This window comes from Zychaea mexicana (genome assembly GCF_025766255.1).
Source record: "Zychaea mexicana strain RSA 1403 chromosome Unknown BDB00scaffold_244, whole genome shotgun sequence".
Lineage (NCBI taxonomy): Eukaryota > Fungi > Mucoromycota > Mucoromycetes > Mucorales > Lichtheimiaceae > Zychaea > Zychaea mexicana.
In genome coordinates this window covers 8,147-26,827 of record NW_026516907.1, presented here as the reverse complement: position 1 = coordinate 26,827, position 18,681 = coordinate 8,147, and the positions used below count along the sequence as shown (strand labels likewise).

The 18,681-nt window shown below is 38.8% G+C and overlaps 5 protein-coding genes across 5 annotated transcripts; 3 read left to right on the top strand and 2 right to left on the bottom strand.

The window, feature by feature from the left end:
• Window positions 1–778: 778 nt before the first annotated feature.
• On the bottom strand, window positions 779–1,249 carry BDB00DRAFT_793772 (uncharacterized protein; the record flags this gene model as incomplete). Its single annotated transcript, XM_053121249.1, has 2 exons — window positions 779–1,058; window positions 1,146–1,249. 2 exons carry the CDS (start codon window positions 1,247–1,249, stop codon window positions 779–781), a joined length of 384 nt encoding a protein of 127 aa, XP_052972237.1.
• A 3,336-nt stretch (window positions 1,250–4,585) lies between these two features.
• Window positions 4,586–4,947, top strand: BDB00DRAFT_864116 (uncharacterized protein; the record flags this gene model as incomplete). The annotated part of the gene is made up of 1 exon (XM_053126151.1): window positions 4,586–4,947. A coding segment is annotated over exon 1 (172 nt), but the record flags the coding sequence as incomplete, so codon positions are not given.
• Window positions 4,948–7,985: 3,038 nt separating this feature from the next.
• BDB00DRAFT_943843 (uncharacterized protein) lies at window positions 7,986–9,663 on the bottom strand. The gene is made up of 9 exons (XM_053129467.1): window positions 9,428–9,663; window positions 9,206–9,369; window positions 9,084–9,134; window positions 8,865–9,023; window positions 8,683–8,751; window positions 8,526–8,629; window positions 8,289–8,463; window positions 8,139–8,221; window positions 7,986–8,053 (listed from the first exon to the last, which is right to left on the bottom strand). Exons 1-9 carry the CDS (start codon window positions 9,459–9,461, stop codon window positions 8,014–8,016), a joined length of 879 nt encoding a protein of 292 aa, XP_052972235.1. The 5' UTR covers window positions 9,462–9,663; the 3' UTR covers window positions 7,986–8,013.
• Window positions 9,664–13,249: 3,586 nt separating this feature from the next.
• Window positions 13,250–13,827, top strand: BDB00DRAFT_880396 (uncharacterized protein; the record flags this gene model as incomplete). The annotated part of the gene is made up of 3 exons (XM_053127987.1): window positions 13,250–13,441; window positions 13,514–13,555; window positions 13,651–13,827. 3 exons carry the CDS (start codon window positions 13,250–13,252, stop codon window positions 13,825–13,827), a joined length of 411 nt encoding a protein of 136 aa, XP_052972234.1.
• A 480-nt stretch (window positions 13,828–14,307) lies between these two features.
• Window positions 14,308–14,938, top strand: BDB00DRAFT_793768 (uncharacterized protein; the record flags this gene model as incomplete). Its single annotated transcript, XM_053121248.1, has 3 exons — window positions 14,308–14,464; window positions 14,544–14,636; window positions 14,658–14,938. The coding sequence occupies 3 exons, from the start codon at window positions 14,308–14,310 to the stop codon at window positions 14,936–14,938; spliced, it is 531 nt and encodes a 176-aa protein (XP_052972233.1).
• Between the last annotated feature and the right edge of the window lie 3,743 nt (window positions 14,939–18,681).

Below are 18,681 nucleotides of genomic sequence, written 5' to 3'. Positions count from 1 at the left end.
TTATTTCTTAATTTATATTTTAATATTGACCAATAAAAAAATGAAATTAAAAATTTCATTGGTAAAATAAAATGATCATATGATCATTTATTTTGGATATGATTTTAACAATGATAACTTTGTTTATCCAATACGTAAAAATATAAATGAAAATCTAACTATTACTGAAGAACATTTTAATAATACATTTGGAAGCTTTAGAAGTAAAATTGAAAATCAGTTTTCTGAAATTGGCAATAAATTTTATCGATTTAATAATAATAAATCAATTGTAAAAATAGATAATATTAAATTTTATAACCTCCAATTTCAAGTAGCTTGTTTATTAAAGAATATTACAAAATTCGTTGAATTATTTAATATACCTGTTTTACCTCACCATAAATTATGGCATAGTCATGATTTTGATTTTCCTATTGAAAAAAATTAATTGATATAGTTGTTAGTAGTAATAAACAAAATAAAGATAAACTTGATAGAATGGTACAACTACAAAATGATTTATTAAATATGACAGTATCAAATAATACAATGGTTATAGATAATGATAGTGAATCAGATGAATTAAAAAATAGTGAAAATGATAATGATATTCCTAATTTTAATGAACGTACTAGGAAAAGAAGAAGAAATATAAAAGGTAAACAGCGTGCAACTGCATCATATGAAATAGAAAGTATTGTTGGACATAAAAAGGAAAATTTACCAACAAAAAATTTGTTACCAATAGTAGATACAAAAACAGTTGGTAATGCATATGCGCCAAGTCAAGAAGCGATTACTGGATCCAGTATTGTTGTGCTTGAACGTCAGGGTCAAAGAAGCCAAAAGAAGTGATTGCCTTCCAAATGCATTTGACATATTCGTCCTCTTTGGTGTCATCGTTCTCTTCCAGTAGTTGTAACGCCATTTCACACTGCTCAAAGATTTCTTGAACAGAATCGTCCAACGAAGGGAAAACATCCCCTCCTACTGTTTCTATTTCTGCAAGCTCTTGCTTTGTTAGCAAGTCTTGCCAGCAATCATCCTTGGGATCGATTATGAATGAGTGGACGGTACTGTACATTATTCACATTTGCAAACCATTGTAAGTGTTTAATGTGGTGGGTAGTAAAAAATTTGGATGTCAAAATCTTTAGACTTACTGCTCATAATCGCACTCCATTCCGTATTGAAACATAATATCTTCCAGGTAGACTTTGGCACCGTCTTCCTTGGTGCGCAGCAACCACTTTTTCTCTTCTTCCATGCCTTCGTAATCTTTTTTGAAGCGGTCTTTTGCTTCGGCCGTCAATTCCCACGAGCTACTTTTCGATGTCTGTGTTGATGTCGTGGGTCTGCTTCTTTTCGACGAGTACTGTTCCTTTTTTTTATTCTGTATCTGTGTTTTGATGTCGTCCTAGTCGATATTTTTCTATTTTAAATAAATCAGTAAGAGGTTGCATTTAATAAGTTTCGTGTCACTCACTTCTACTATGTTGTCGACGTTCAACTGCTTCGCTACAATTTGATATCGCTTAATCCAGATACGCTTAATATCTGCGCGCAAATCAGTGTTTGCAGCTACTTCATTACAGCGTGTGTAGAGAAAATCTCGCAAAGAGGGTTCCTTTTCCGAGGCCATGCAGATTTTGACATATGTTTCGATTGCTAAGTGCACAGAGTAGGATTAGTAGAGATTTTATTTGGAAACTGTTTCAACATACATTGCTGCGCTTTAAGTTCGCAATCAGTGCTAGTAGATGTTGCCATGGGAATAATGGTTGCCTTGAAAACGAAAGTATCCTTATTATGAGGTTTCTGTAAAGGTGGATTGGAAGGGCAGGAAACCGAATCTGAAAAATCGGGCAGGTCTATTTGCACACCCCCTCATGCACACCCCCAGTCACACCCAGGTAGGATTTCCGTTACACACACCCCGCTGACATTTCTTTCGTGCACACCCCCTCACACCCTTTTGACTGAAAATTGTGCAAAATATTTTGGTCATGCACATCCTTTATTAAAGTTACAGTAATGCAGCTTATTCCTGAAGCTATGCGAACTTGCAATAAAGAAATGATCTAGCATAAAGTATATGCTTAGATAGAAATATATATGAAACACGTCTTTACCTATCATCATTGTATATGGGTATACATAGGACGGACAGTTTTATTATGTAAAAATCCAGGAACATTGATGTGATACAAACGCGCTTTTATTTTTTAAAATTTCTAACTACCTCATTACTGCTCATTTATATGCAATGTCAAAAACAATGACCTCAATTCCAGAAGAACTTAGCACTACATGGGATGGATTCGATGCCGCAAAGACTGCCTGCTATGTATGGGGCAAAGAAAATGGTGTCTCGTTGCGTACTATTAGAAGTAATAAGACGGGAAATAAGAGGAAGCTCCAGATTGCTTGCAAGCATTATGGTGAGCCAGTCAACAAGGGCGTATGTGAAGAGCAGAAGACCACGACAAGACAAATGGTTATTGTAGATGACGAGGGCACGGCCATTGCATCATCCAAGGGTAAAAAGATCGACACTCGTCAAAGGGACTCTCAGTGGTTTGGTTGCAAATTCGAAATGATCCTTCATCCTTTGAACCAGACCAGCAACCAATGGCACATAGTCTCTTTCTATGATGGCGGTCATAACCATGAGTTGGCAAACGAGCTTTCGTCGTACCCTATGCTCCGTAAACTCGATCACGATGAGGAGGTCGTTATGAAGATGGTACAGGCGCATGCAACCAACAAAGCTGTATTGTCGTATCTTGCCAGCAAGAACAAGATTGCTCATCCTAAGGACATCACCAATCTTCGTCAGCGCATCTTCAACAACGACCCAGATCATGCAATGTTCCAGCTAATCAAAAAGCTTCAAGAAGACGAGTACGAAGTCCAATGGAAAGCAAAACAAGAAGGCGACAAACGCTTTTTGCAGTCTCTCTTCTTTGCGCACAGATCGGCAATCGCACTCGCTCGCCAATTCCCGGAAGTTGTTACCTTGGACGCCACTTACAAGACAAACAAGCACCGGTTGCCATTTATCAACATTGTTGGAATGGCAATATCGGATATCCCCAATTGATGACTTTCTGCATTGCTGGCTGCTGGGTATCAGAGGAAAACAACGACAGCTACGATTGGGTGATTCGCAACCTTCAAACTGTCGTTTGGCCACTTGATCAGGTTTCGTCCCCTGGTGTGTTTGTAACAGACAGCGAATCTGCTTTGACCGGTGCTCTTGACCGCGTTTTTCCAACGGCGAAGAAGATCCTATGCAAGATCCTTATACGACGCAACTTCAGGGTCAACCTACGCAAGCTTTTTGATGTCAAGGACCATTACGAGGAACTGAAGAAAGCTATCAATTTTTTAATGGCTAGTGAGTATCAAGACAAGTTCAACGATATGCGATCCACGATTTCGAACGAGAAGCTCGAAGAAAAGGCAATGAAGATGTATGAGGAGGCTGCTCAAATAGCAAAAAGACCCGACGTTGTCATGGACTATTGGCAAAGGTGTGTAAAATTGAATAAGCACGGATTTTTTGACCACATGATACTTGGACTTCAACATGTTTTTTCGGTATACAGAAAGCTTGCTTCAAAAGACAAGTGGGTAGGCAATCGTCTCACTTATGTAAAGCATTTCGGAAATGACAGCACAAATAGAGTCGAAGGGACGCATGCTAACATGAAAAGGCAATTATGTCCTCAAGTGGCAATCTCCTAACTGCCTTTACGCAAACTGACGAGTTTTATCGATTGAAGGTTTATCTCTTATAGTAATTATATTGATCCGTTAGTGACGCGGCTCTTACATGCTTTCTTCCTTATATTAGAACTTGAATTGGAAGCGCCAGATCGACAAGGAACGTTTTGGCGGAAACTCGCATATCCCACCACAGCAAAAGCAGCGTTTGGCAGCTTTGGAACGTAAAACTTCCAAGTTCGCTTTCTATGCCATCCGTGACGAGCTAACAGTCAATAATCCGTTAAAGACTGATCACTGCCAATGTGCAATCAAGTATCATTATGATATTCCGTGCTGCCATGTGCTTCCACCATAGGGTGAAATCCCATTAAGCTTAATTCCCAGACGCTGGCACCTTTATCCTGAGAAAACGGCATCTCAAGGTAGTCATGGCTGTTATGTAAAAGCTGTTATATTTATAACGTACAGTAGCTGATTTTTGTTGTTATTAGGAAAACCAAACACAACAAGCAATAGCAATAGCAACATTTTGGCGATGACTGGTTCATTTACAGCCCCAAGCCTGGAATCGCAAATCGAAGGAGAGCTCACACGCCTCAACAATCTTATACACCGCTTTCCAGATAATCAACAACGTGCAAACTCTCCTCGCGCACCTAAAATCTATCAATGATGGTATGTTCATCGACGTTGAGCAGCTTCAGCAGCCAAAATCAATCCCCAAAAGCACCCAAAAACCACAAAGCAGCAGCAACAAGCGTGAGCTGATCGCTTTAGAGCATCAAGACTCTCAAAGCCGAAAGAAAGCAAACACCGGCATTGGTCGTGATGCTGCAGCAATATATTAAAGTTTTATGCATTAAGATGTATAGCCGATTCTTTATTTAAATTCTTAATATCTATAGGAACGGAAAGATGGAGCCAACAACAACAAATGAAGCAAACAACATGGCACTTACCATCCCTCCTCCTCCAAAAATTCGCTTTGTACCCAACCTCAACCTTGTTTGCAAATGGATCCCTCCATCAGCTGTTGAATTGATGCATAATCCCATGCCAGATGGTAACTGTGGCTTTCGGGCCTTAGCTGTTGAGCTGTATAACACAGAGGAGCGATACATCGATGTCAAGACCAAGATGCTCGATCAGTACCTCTCCAACGCCAATACGCTTTACTAATACTACGACAAGGGTCGTTTACTAAAAGTACTCGATCCATATTCAAGTGAATGGTTCATCTCGCCTGAATGCAGTCAAATTGCCGCTGATACGTTCGAAACGCCAATTGTTATAGATGGCGCACAATCGCACATTTTCTTCCCTTTAACAACCAACCCAGTACACGCCAAGAGCACCGACCCGATCGTCCTCCAGCTTATTGGAAACCACTTCATACTCGTTATGACCAAAAACGACGCAGCTATCCAGTGGCCTGAAATATTGCCTGAGGGTCGTGAACCACACAAAAGCAATCACAATGATCCTTGGTATCCCCTTTTTGAAGATTCATTTGAGCGGTCTATTCGACCGTTTCCCGATTTCACGATTCCCAATAACGAAGAAGTGCATCCCATTCACGCATTTGATTTTGAGGGCGAAGACTTAACCACCTGTAACCGAAATAATTAATCAGCTACTTGACACTTGATCCTCTTACTTTTTCGCTACCTTTCTTACTTTCCCTGCCACTTTCTCTTTTTTTATTCTTTTTGCCAACACCTTATACTTAGACTAATGGACGAATCCTGTATCAATTTTCTTTATGCATACTGCCAATTCTTTTTAGTCAAAAGGGTGTGAGGGGGTGTGCACGAAAGAAATGTCAGCGGGGTGTGTGTAACGGAAATCCTACCTGGGTGTGACTGGGGGTGTGCATGAGGGGGTGTGCAAATAGACCTGCCCGATTTTTCAGATTCGGTTTCCTGCCCTTCCAATCCACCTTTACAGAAACCTCATAATAAGGATACTTTCGTTTTCAAGGCAACCATTATTCCCATGGCAACATCTACTAGCACTGATTGCGAACTTAAAGCGCAGCAATGTATGTTGAAACAGTTTCCAAATAAAATCTCTACTAATCCTACTCTGTGCACTTAGCAATCGAAACATATGTCAAAATCTGCATGGCCTCGGAAAAGGAACCCTCTTTGCGAGATTTTCTCTACACACGCTGTAATGAAGTAGCTGCAAACACTGATTTGTGCGTAGATATTAAGCGTATCTGGATTAAGCGATATCAAATTGTAGCGAAGCAGTTGAACGTCGACAACATAGTAGATGTGAGTGACACGAAACTTATCAAATGCAACCTCTTACTGATTTATTTAAAATAGAAAAATATCGACTGGGACGACATCAAAACACAGATACAGAACAAAAAAAAGGAACAGTGCTCGTCGAAAAGAAGCAGACCCACGACATCAACACAGACATCGAAAAGTAGCTCGTGGGAATTGACGGCCGAAGCAAAAGACCGCTTCAAAAAAGATTACGAAGGCATGGAAGAAGAGAAAAAGTGGTTGCTGCGCACCAAGGAAGACGGTGCCAAAGTCTACCTGGAAGATATTATGTTTCAATACGGAATGGAGTGCGATTATGAGCAGTAAGTCTAAAGATTTTGACATCCAAATTTTTTACTACCCACCACATTAAACACTTACAATGGTTTGCAAATGTGAATAATGTACAGTACCGTCCACTTATTCATAATCGATCCCAAGGATGATTGCTGGCAAGACTTGCTAACAAAGCAAGAGCTTGCAGAAATAGAAACAGTAGGAGGGGATGTTTTCCCTTCGTTGGACGATTCTGTTCAAGAAATCTTTGAGCAGTGTGAAATGGCGTTACAACCACTGGAAGAGAACGACGACACCAAAGAGGACGAATATGTCAAATGCATTTGGAAGGCAATCACTTCTTTTGGCTTCTTTGACCCTGACGTTCAAGCACAACAATACTGGATCCAGCAATCGCTTCTTGACTTGGCGCATATGCATTACCAACTGTTTTTGTATAAAAACTATTGGTAACAAATTTTTTGTTGGTAACAAAAATTTAAATTAATTATAAAATTGAACTTTATTTTTTAAATAAAAACAAAATCATCCAAAGATTTAAATTATTTATAAAATTGAATTTTATTTTTAAATAAAAATAAAATCATCCAAAGGTTTAATAATGGTTGCACTTAATGATTATCTCCTACTTAACCATATTCAAATTTAAAAAAATTTATGTGAAGAAATAAATATTTTTATGGAATCTGAATTTGATCATTTCTTAGAAAACGAAAAAAAATTAATAAAAAATTCAAAAGAAACATTTTCGTCAGATTATTTTCTATACCTTAGTATGAATAATGCATAAGTTCAAAAAAGGAAAACATAAGGGTAGATTCTGTTCCCATAAGATTAAAACTAATATACCTGAAGGTACTAAAAAAGATTTTCTTTATTGCAAACATAGTAAATTACATATTCCTAAAAAACGGACAGTATTAAATAATAGTAAAGATATAGAAATTAAAAAGCTACCTATAAAAATTGAAAAAAAAATCAAAAAAAAAGAAAACCTATAAAAATAAGTTTAGGTAATCCTTTTTTTCTATGCTTTAATAATATTCTTCCATAAATGTTTTATATAATATTATATAATGTTTTTTATAATATACCTAGACTATGTTTTTCAATATATGCTTTTAATAATTCTTTTTGATTAAATATATTAGATAAATTATGATTTATTTTATTCATTGATAAAATTATTTAATTTTTCATAAAAAATATGATGCATCACATTTAAATCATTTATATATTCTGAAATCATTATAGGAGAATAATCAATATCTATAATTTTTGTTATAAATAACAAAATTATGATATTTCTTTATTCTGTCAAGTTAGGCGTCGACCTAAAGGTCTAGCCTAAAGGAGGAGGTGCTCACTACCGTTCCGCTACTTTAATAAATTTTTATCTTTATAAAAGTTACAAAAATATTTAAAAGTTACAAATTTCATTAAAAGTTACAAATTAAAAAAAAATATATCTTTATTTAAATAAATCTTTTTTAAAGTTATTAAATTAAAGGATATTACAATTTATAAATAAGTTATAACTTTTTTATTTTCTTTTAACTATAAATTAGATTTCATAGAGGTTATTTTTTTATTAAAGATAAAATTCAATTTGCTACCATTTTAAATTTTTGTTACCAACAAAAAATTTGTTACTGATAGTTTTTATATGAAAACAGTTGGTAATGCATATACCCCATAGACCGCTACAATTGAAAACGTGCTCTCATTTGCATCGATTATCTTGGAGGCATCTGGAGAATACGCTGATATTCTGGTATTATATGTATAAATTAACGATATGTACGTACTCATAAATGCAATTAGAAACCTTTAAAATCAGCAACATACATGTTTATAAGCGATTCTTTGATGAAGGTTGAGTCGACTTTGTCAGCGATTGCGCTGCAGGAGTTAAGATTTTTATGAGCAGCCTAAAATATATCATCAGTCAATTAGAGCATTTTTCTCGACAAGATTACATTCTATATAAAATTGCACCTTTTCGAATTGACTTAATGCTTTGATAACTGAATCCGATAGCTCTTCAACAGGATATCGGCCATTGCACTCTTCCACCATCAGCTCCCACGTCTGCTCGTCAAAACCATATTCAAGCGATGAGCTTGGATACACGCTTTCTAGACCATCGATCAAGAAGATGCCATTGATTGACCTAGTGGAAATCAAGTATATTAGTCATATGTTTAAAGCCCTCATAGATGATAATACACTTACATTTCCTCCTGGTACGCATCCAACATTCCTTCTTTGCCTTTCTCGATGCTCAGATCACGGTACTCAAGAAGCTTTTCTGTAACTGGCACCTCTCCGACTACCCACTATAACGAGCTGGTTAATATCAATCACATAAATTTACTGACAGTCGCATTACCTTATCAGTACTTTCATGCAGTACTACAGGCTCGACGTGTTCGGTCAGCGCAATCGTAATCTTCTTCCGCTAATTTGAAGAAAATTTTATTAAGTACACATACTTTTGAACGTATATATACACTCACCACTCACTGGCACCCCTGCACATGTATATAATTACTCTTATTGCTTAGTACTTACTCTTTTGGTGGTACTCTCCGTACTTGATTTCACGCTATTGCTGTTGCTGCTCTCGCACTGTGGTGGCAAAGAGGACGGGGAAGAAGATGATGATGATGCTGTAGCTGATGATATTGATGAAGACGATGAGGCCCTTTTGCGGCTTTTTGGCAGAGGTTTCTGTAACATAGCAACTTAACCTATGAGATTCTTTTTGATATCACACGAAATATAGATTACCTTAAGAGGTGAGCGCACCGCATCCCAGTCCGGCTGGTCCTTTCTGAAGTTCTAAAACTTCCTGTTCAGCAACTCGGAATACACTGACGAAAGAAAACTAGAACGAAAATATTCGTACAGACCTTGATTCCCCTCTCCGTAACTAACTCCGTAAACTTGCTGTTCCAGAACCTTCTTACATCAACATCCTCTCCACGCGAAAACTTGTCAATTATGTCTGAATTTTCCTCGATGAAGGATTTCAAAGACACGACGCCTTTTGCTTTCGCGACATACGCATCAAAATCTAGAGCACACAATCAGTACTATGTATATTCCAGCTTCCATACGCATTTCCAGCTTACATTCGGTGATTTGTTCAAAGTTATTGTTCGCCATTTTGGCATGCACTTGTTCGACGTCGCTGGGAACCTTTGCTTCTGAGACAAGCCCACACTTAAATTGTCACCTTCGAAACCGCCGCAGCGTTGTGACAGCCTTCGTCGGGGTTCTCTGGAGTTGCTCTATTCATCAAGAAAAATTACGTCAGAGGAATTTTTAGTCAGTCACAAGCACAGAGAAACTCCAAGTCCCATATTGCAAGTCCAACAACTGTATCCAGAAAAAATATGCTAAGTCCAACCAAGAGTATCAGAAAACAAAATATATGATGTAATAAGTATCTTTGCTAAAAATTTATAATGATCTTTATTGTTGACGAGAGGGACGTGCATTTGGATTGATAATTTTTTCTATGTCTGTGTATAGCCTTTTTTGTGGAACAATCATATTCTCTAGTTGTGTTGTAGATATGTTTGTTTTGTTTTTTGCAAATAGATTATCAACTTGATTTTTCGAGCGTTCATATTCGGCGAGCAGATCATTTCTATGCTGCTGCTGCTGCTGCTGCTGTAAAGATGGTGGTGGTAGTTGCACAGATGCTGTTAATGTTGTTGACGACGAAAATAATGAAGATGATGCTGGTAATGATGATGATGATGACGATGATGCTGTTGCTGTTGAATGGCGAGGAAAACTTTGGTTTATGATTACTGGAATGGTGGTGTTATATGCGATCAGATATATATGCTTGCATGGCTGGTTACGCTTTTTAAAATCTTCACAACTACAAGAACCAATAACGCCATTGCTATCTGTTTCTTCAAACTTTAAAGTATACAATGCAGAACTAGTAAAAGATTGACAGGTAACCTATTGCCACAGTACAATTAGCAATTGTAAAAGTAAACGCACACATACAGAAACGATACATACAAGATCATCATGAATAGTTATCATCCGGTCAGCTTCATCTGGTAATTTTTTGCAAGCTTCTTTTTTCCTTTGTTGAGCTTCTCTAGTCGCTGTTGTTTCTTCAACACCAGCCAAAACACGCAGGACTTGAGCACGATAGTCATTTTCGACCAACTGCGTCAACACATAGATTACACGATCAGCACGATGATTGCGACTGTATGGAAGATATTTGCGTTTAAGTTTGGAATGCCAGCTTTCGATCAGATTATTTGTATGGAAGGACGCATTCTAAATATACGACCGTAAATAACATTGAAGCGCAAAATAAAGCTAAAACGAGCCTTAAACGTACCTCTCTCCAAGCCTTGCACCAAAGATGATGCTTAGGATACCAATAGTCCAGCACATAGCCATAAAATTCAAAATGCTCGTATGTATCTCGCCATTTTTTACCAAATTCATCCCAAGCCTGCACAAATTCAACGACAGTTTTGCAATTCATCAAAGCACCAAGGGCAGAACGAGCTTCATCTCTTCTTTTCTTCGTATCGGCTGTTGACAGAGTAGTTTTGATCTATAACCCAACATATAGAAAAAAGAAGGTTATATTGAATATACGATAATGTGGCTAACTAAAAGGTACCTTGGACGTGATGTGCTTTTCCCATGCTCTTTTGATGTGCCAATGACACAGAAGAACTTGAACTTGATGACCATAAACTGCTCTGATGCTGTTAATTTCAACTGGACTGCAATCGATCATGATCCTTGTTGGTGTGTATTCGATTCTGTCTCGGAGCCATCGAAACCATACTTGCAAATTTTCACTATCTTCATTATCTGTGATCATAAACGCAAGAGGGTAACCTTGTCCAGTAACTGTATGCTTGGCAACGATAGAAAACAGATACGCATCAGCCCGACCATTGATGATAGATTTGCAAGTCTTGTGTGTGGCATCAATACAGATCTCATTTAGATTCTTGAGCAGCTATAAAGCACATACGCATCTTAATATACGAACATTGCATTATATTTAAGTATATATCTTTTCTTACCAAAGCTTGTCGTGGTGATATCCATGCAACAACAAAAGTAGAATCCGTGATATATTCCAACGTTTGATAACCTTGATCTTATAAAAAGAGAAGCCACTTGACTACACTTTCTTTATCGATTAAATCTTTTCTTGCTAATCTTGACTGTTGGTTGGCGATGATATTCATGACATGATGCTGCTTCACACGTAAGGCTTCCGGGAACGGTCCTTCGCCTTCCTCGAGCTGATACCACAGGTTAGCATCTCTACAAGTTATCATCATAGTTTTGCTTTACATGTATAGATGATACTTACATCTTGAAGTTGTTTATCAGTCAAACGCAGATGTTCCTGAATTTGATCCCACTCCAACTTGTTATTGACAAGTTCTTCGATCCATTTACGTGTTTCAGCGGGGAGTTGTGAGCGAGTTGCATTGGTTATCTCGGTAGGGTCATGGTGTTGATGTTGCCAGTGATATATAAGTTTGATTTTGCCTGAGAATAAGTATTGAATACGGTATCGAGCACGACAATTTACTTTAATAGATGGTTTTGCAAGTCGACGTTTTTTATGGGAGCAGGTTCAGTTGAGCCTATAGGCAGAGCAAAGACAGCTGGAGCCGATGTTTCTCTTGAGTGATCACAAAAAAAAGTGATACTACGTTCAAATGTCCGAGGACGGCCGGCATTATTTCGGCGTGCATCTGAAGCCTTGGGTACGGAGATGTACTTGTTGTTGGTGATGAAGTTGGCATGCTGCTTGGGGTTTTCTTTGACCCACTCGTCAAGTTGTTGCTGGTTGTCAAACGTCTCTGTAACTACTTCGGTCGGGTAGGTGGGAAAGACACGGACAAGGTATCCAAGGCTATCAGATGCAGAGGCCATTGTTGTAGGTGAGCAATTGACCAAACAACAAAGGTACAGTTGCGACGCGTCGCTGTGGGAACTTGAAAAAATTTTACTCTGTGATTGAAAACTTCTCTGACGTAATTTTTCTTAATGAATAACGAAACCGGGCTGTAGGCTAAAGTAGAAACAAGAAATGACTAAAGACTTTGCTGTAATAGCGTTTACTAAACGCTCTTTCCTACATATTAACGGTGTTTTTTTACTGCTATAAAAAGATTGAATTACCTGAAGATGTAATACTATCTAGTATGAACAGTGAAACCATTTTCACGCATTTCTAGGAACAACAGTTTGTCGTCATTTGAGATTTCGTAACTTAGTTGCTGTATTGTGGAGGATGTGGATCAAGCAGCAGAAGAAGTGAAGGGGTAGAAGAAGAGGATTAAGTAATAACCGTTGTTGATAGGGTTGCATGATGGTGGCTAGTAGTAGTAATAATCGTAACAGTTCCATATTTATGGCAACAATACTGTCATTCAACTTTAGTTGCATGAGACATAGTCGTTCATCATGCTACTACCAAAGATTTCCTGCCAAGAGTGCTCCATTACACAGTACCTCTCACTCCTCCCGTACCAGTTCCAACCATCCGTTTCGTCGTTGTCCAGCGCTCCTCTTCCTTATCCCGTAGTCTCCAGTTTTATAACGAACATCTTTCTCTTGTCTATATCCCTTTCATTGTCCGATACATATAGGCAAATAAAGACTGGTCCACGGTCACGTACATAAACAAAAAGGAGTGCTCCATTACAAACTTCTTACTTGGCAAATCGACTATTGAATCCGATGAGCACAATGCCGATGTTCCATGTAAGCTGTGACAGCGGGAAAAGGCAGAGTTCTCTACTAAAACAGGCACGGAAAGGGGAAGGGGTAGCTCTTCCAACCTCCTGCCAAATTTGCGTTTTTTTGAGTTTAAAATTCAAGTTTTGCATAATATATAGACCACATTTTCCGTGTCAAAACCTTTCTTTTTCCTTATGGGTTACTTTGAAAGGATCAACGCTGAAAACTGGGATGTAGCGGAAGCTACATCTCAGTACCAGAAAGCAAGTCCCTCGGCAAGTTTCCGAATGATGTTAAATTCTTTTGCCAACGAATTACGTGACATCATTCAGCGTGGACCCCCGGAAAAAGCCGCGAAAGCCAGAGAGCTGAGAAAATATTGGAAGGTAAATTCAAAATGTTCATTTTTTTAATAACACGATTCCACGACAAGAAAGCTCATACTTTATTACAATTAGACGCTGGTGAAATCAATCGCCAAAGAAAAGTTTGATTTTGAGGTAATAAGTCTCATGAAATAATGCAAATGTATTTTTTGAATGTTGGATCAGCTGTAAGTTGACCGTGTAAACATCATGTATGTCTTTTATGACAGTGGCATGAGGCAGTCATGAACCCAACAGCGTCACTGTCAACCGCCACACCATCACAGACGACAGCAGCAACACCAATACCACTACCACCGTCCTCACCGTCCGCAACCTCACTACCACCGTCCTCATGGACACTGGGAACAGCAGCAACAACATCAATACCACCGTCCTCACCATAGAAAAAATTAAAAATAATAGGGGTATTCAATTACAAAAATGAAAATTTCATATGAAATGAAAATCCGAACGGTTTCTAAAAATGGTACTCGAAAATTTTCATTTTCATTTTCAGTTTTCATTCGGATAAGAACGTATAGGAAATCAAAAAATGAAAATGAGAATGAACCCATTCCCTTTTCTGGTATTTCGTGACACCTTTACCGCAGCCATTTTCTTTTGTGTTGCACAGTCGACCATTACATCATAGCTTAGCAAAGTAGGCGCAGTCGACCATTACATCATAGCTTAGCAAAGTATGCGCAGTCGACAATTACATCATACCTTAGCATCTTTTCTTTAACATTTTGCATTAATCATCGGATCCGCAGCAGGGTTAGCAAACATATAAATACTTTGTTTGTCGCGTAAATAAACGATATCTTTTTAATATCTTGCAAAAACATACTCTTCTGATTTTTCTGGCCTTATACATCAACATCATGCAACGCGAAAACTCCATCACTGAACCATCCTCGGCGACTGTCATCCCGGAATCGCAATTATTTACATTTAACAGTAACAGCAGTTCAATGTCGAACGATGGAAACAAGAACAAGCGGCGTAAGGGAAATCCATCTAATGCGGACGAGACTTCAGGTAACTGATTTGTTCTGTCATCTTGTTGTCATGCTGTGTATAGTTATAATATTTACTAACATTGCATGTAATATAACAGAGAAGAAGAAGACTAAATCATGGAGTAAAGATAACGTTACCCCTAACAGCAAGTCATCCGAAACAGTACTGTTGGAATGGTTGCTTGAACCTGGTAATTATCAACGCTACTGAGGTACTGGCGGCAATACGGCCAAGAATTCAAAGACTCAAGGAAGCAAGGGCAATTCGAAGGACACTAGAAAGGTGATACTTACCGAGATCGTCCGAGAGCTGCACGGTCATGGTTTAACCCATCGAACAGCACACCATGTTTCGTGCAAGTTAAACGAATGGATCACCAACTTTAACAAAGCCAATGACTTGATTGGAGAGACCGGTGGCGGTGGACCTTATGGTGATGGGGCTATTGACAATGACGAGGATGGAGCTGATGAGGACAAGAGTGGTATGTAGTAATCAAAATGATTAGAACAAACTATCGGCCAGTGTATACTTGTTTAAAGCTAACATACAAATGCAAAATATATAGACAAAAACGTTAAAGCCGCCTTCAAATACTATTACGAGTTGGAACAGATAATGAGCGATAACCACGCCAGTCGCCCCCTCTATCTTTCAGAATCTCTGCACATGCCAACGAACCGCTCAAATGAAAACATTACAACATCTGCACTGCCACCTTCATCATCACCATTACCCTCTTCACCTACTCAATACCATCCAAGTTTCAACAACGACGACGACAACCTATATGACGACGATGACGGCGAAGACATTGATGAGGGCAACTCACAGCAACAGCAGCCCCAACAAGCCTCGTCGTCACAACCGACTCGTGCTCAAATCAAAAAATCTGAAAAAATAAGAAAGAACCCCTTAGCAGCAACACTCTGGGATATAAATAATGACAACAAGCGGTTTATGGAAGAAAGTTTGAAGCTCAAGCGAGAACTCGCAAAGCACAAAATGGATGTTTTTGAGCATCAACGCAAACTGGATATCTATCAACAACTACAACAAGAGCGAATGGATCGTCAACGGCAGCAATTAGAGGCAAAGAAATTACGGATCCAGGATCGTGAATCCAAAACAGCAATGATAAAGATAATGGTAGAAGCTGGTTTCACCAACAACGCAATTCAAAGAGCCGTATTTGACGATGATGATGAGTCGTTGGCAAGCGAGCTGCAGGAAATTGTAGACAAGAATGATCAGGACGACAATGATGACAGCGATAATGACAGTGACGAGGAGGAGATGGAAGAAGTAGTAGTAGTAGAAGATTGATGTTGATCCGATAAAGAGAATAATGATAGTAATAATAGAATAAATATACGATACATGATGACAGATATAATGACTAATTGTGATCGTTAATAACATGATGGAAGAGCTCTTCCCTTCTGGCCTTTCCTGGTGTCAGTCTATCACTATTCGGGATTGTCCAATTCACATTGTTTTCAGGCTGTTGTTCTTGCTGATCATCAACGACAGCCCGAAGTTCTTCGTCGTCGTACATGTCTTCGAGATTGTGTTTAGTTATGATGTTGTGTAGAACAAAACAAGCCTTAATCCAATGGATTATTGGCTTCACATCATCTTCATCTATTAAGCGCAGCGGTAGTTCCCGAAGGCTTTGGAAGCGCATCTTCAGCATTCCAATTATATGTTCAATCCGAATTCGTACCTTTGATTTTGAACAATGTTAAGTGAATACAATTCTATCCTTACAGCACACCATACTGTATATTTTCTTACCGAGCTAAGTTTGTAATTGAACATTTCTTGTTCATCTGTCAAGCTGCCGTTGCGTGGCTTTTTGAATGGCACAATAACGTTTGGCAAACACTCAAAACCTGAGTCACCCAGAAGGTACTCTTCAGGCTTGAAGTATTGCTCAGGATGATGGCGGAGAGCGCTGTTGCTGAAGATGCGGCTGTCGTGAGTAGAGCCTGGCCAGCCGATGTATGAATATATGATTTGTCTCTGGCTATTGCATACCAAAATGCCAGAAATACCATACTTCTTTTTATACGAGAAGTAGCTTTGCGGCTGAATGCAAGGCTCGCTTGCAAATGGAAAAAGAGTGCCGTCAATGATACCGATGCAATCTTCAAAAGCAGATCCACGACTTATATCACTTTTAGATAAGGACTTTTCTGCATCGTTAGGCCATTGGATATAGGTACTTTCAAGAGCCAAGATCGCCTCAATACACCTATTTGTGTAGTTGATCACAGAGCCCTCTAAAACGTATTACATTACATAAGTCTCAAGTGTAAAGACGTATGTATATAACTAAGTTTATTACGCGTAGTACCTCCAATCCCAAAGTATCTGGCAACATTCCCGATGCTTGCACCATTTCCGTAGAAACCAAGACGGCGCAAAGCGACAAGCAGTTGCACAAATACAGGTTTTTGTGGTTTCTGGCCACTTGAAACAACGATCGCATTCTCTTTAATCAAATCGAGAATTAAGAAGAATGCATCTTTAGACATCCTAACTTCTTGGATAAATCGTTGTTCGTCCAACTCGTTGAAAAGCCAGTGAATCCTACTAGGAGCACGAGCGACTTTTTGTGCTCTATCAAGGTATCGTCGACTGCAACTTGCGTTATACACTTCCGTCCAAGGTATAGACAACAGCAAATTATGCGATAGCAAGACATCATCATTATCGCTATCCGAGTCGCCTGACATATCTTCATCATCGTCGATCATGGCCATCGTACTCTCGATTTGCTGTAAGCATGCCAAAGCTTCTAGGACACGTTCGTTTTGCTGTTTTTCACTGTATCTGGGCATACTTAGGAACAAAGGTGAATGTTTTGATGAAAAGAATTGAAAGAGGGGAAGTTGAATGAAAATGAAAAAAAAAATTGAGTAATTGAGTACCCCAATTATTGGGTTTGAAATGAAAACTGTATTTAGTAATGGCGAGATTTTTCATTTCATACGAAATTTTCATTTTTATAATTGAATACCCCTAATATTATCGTGACATTGCTTCACAAACTATCGAATTTTTATATCTTATTAATTTCACTATCTTTTCGCACTATGGCTTTATTATCACTTGGCAAATTGTCTTGGCTTTTCTTCTATCAAACAGAAAGAGAGGGGAAATATGATGGCAAAGCATTTGTTCAGTCACGCTCTTCTAGAATTCGGACAAGATAGGGCATATCCATATAAGCTGAATAAAGGATGAGAAAAGAGAGAGGGGGAAGGGCTATATTCAATACAGAGATTACAGTTACAAAGAAAATATGTTGCTGGCAGTCTGTACTACTACTGCCGCCACAATTATCACAACCATCGGTGGCGGTAATATCACCGTCTCTACAGTATCTTAATCCTCGTCTATATCTCCATTTCCGCTTCTATCCGAAACGACACTCCCAGTCGCTAACCGTGCATCATCCACTAACTCAGGATTAAAGCGAACCGTGCAGCTTTGCGACTCATGGTTAACCATAAATCATACACACGGACGATTTAGTGCGATCCGCTCAGCAAGCATGACATCTAAGCTCTTGGGTCTGCTACGTGTTCATGAAGTAGCTGACTCAAGCCAAAGATCTTAAGGCAAATTCTGCACTGATATTGACTAGGGTTGCTCAATTGCAAGTATTCCAAAAGGTGATGTTCCGCTTCATTGGTGGGGTGCTGTCGTTTGGCTGCAAGAAAGTAATAGGACGCTCATCAACATCAATGTCATCATCTGGTCGGCTTGGACATCCATATTGTAAGAGTCGAAGAAGCTCAATTGCGCTTCTAAAGTCTTTGTCACAGTGTATACATCAACTTCGTTTTGAGCCTGTTCTACTTCATCATGATAAGCGCAATTATCCTGTTGACCTTGTGCCTCTCAGTGGAAGCAGTTGTTGCCTACTTGGTCCTTCCTGCCGTCTTCGTTCTTCTCGTCGAGTTGACCAGTAATTCTAACTTAGAATTTGTTATGGACTTGATCTGACGTGTGTATTTTGCAATATGTAAAAAATGAAACAAGTTTATATGAAATGTCCCAGAAAAGAAACAAGTAAAGTAAAAGAGGAAACTACCTCGTGTTTCAAATCGTTTCGGGACCCCACAGATCATATGCTCGTTAGAAATATAAAAGCTACCTTTGGCTAGAAGAGTCTCTCGATCATGCTCGGAAGGAGCAGAAGATTATTGTGGCCATTACGAGGG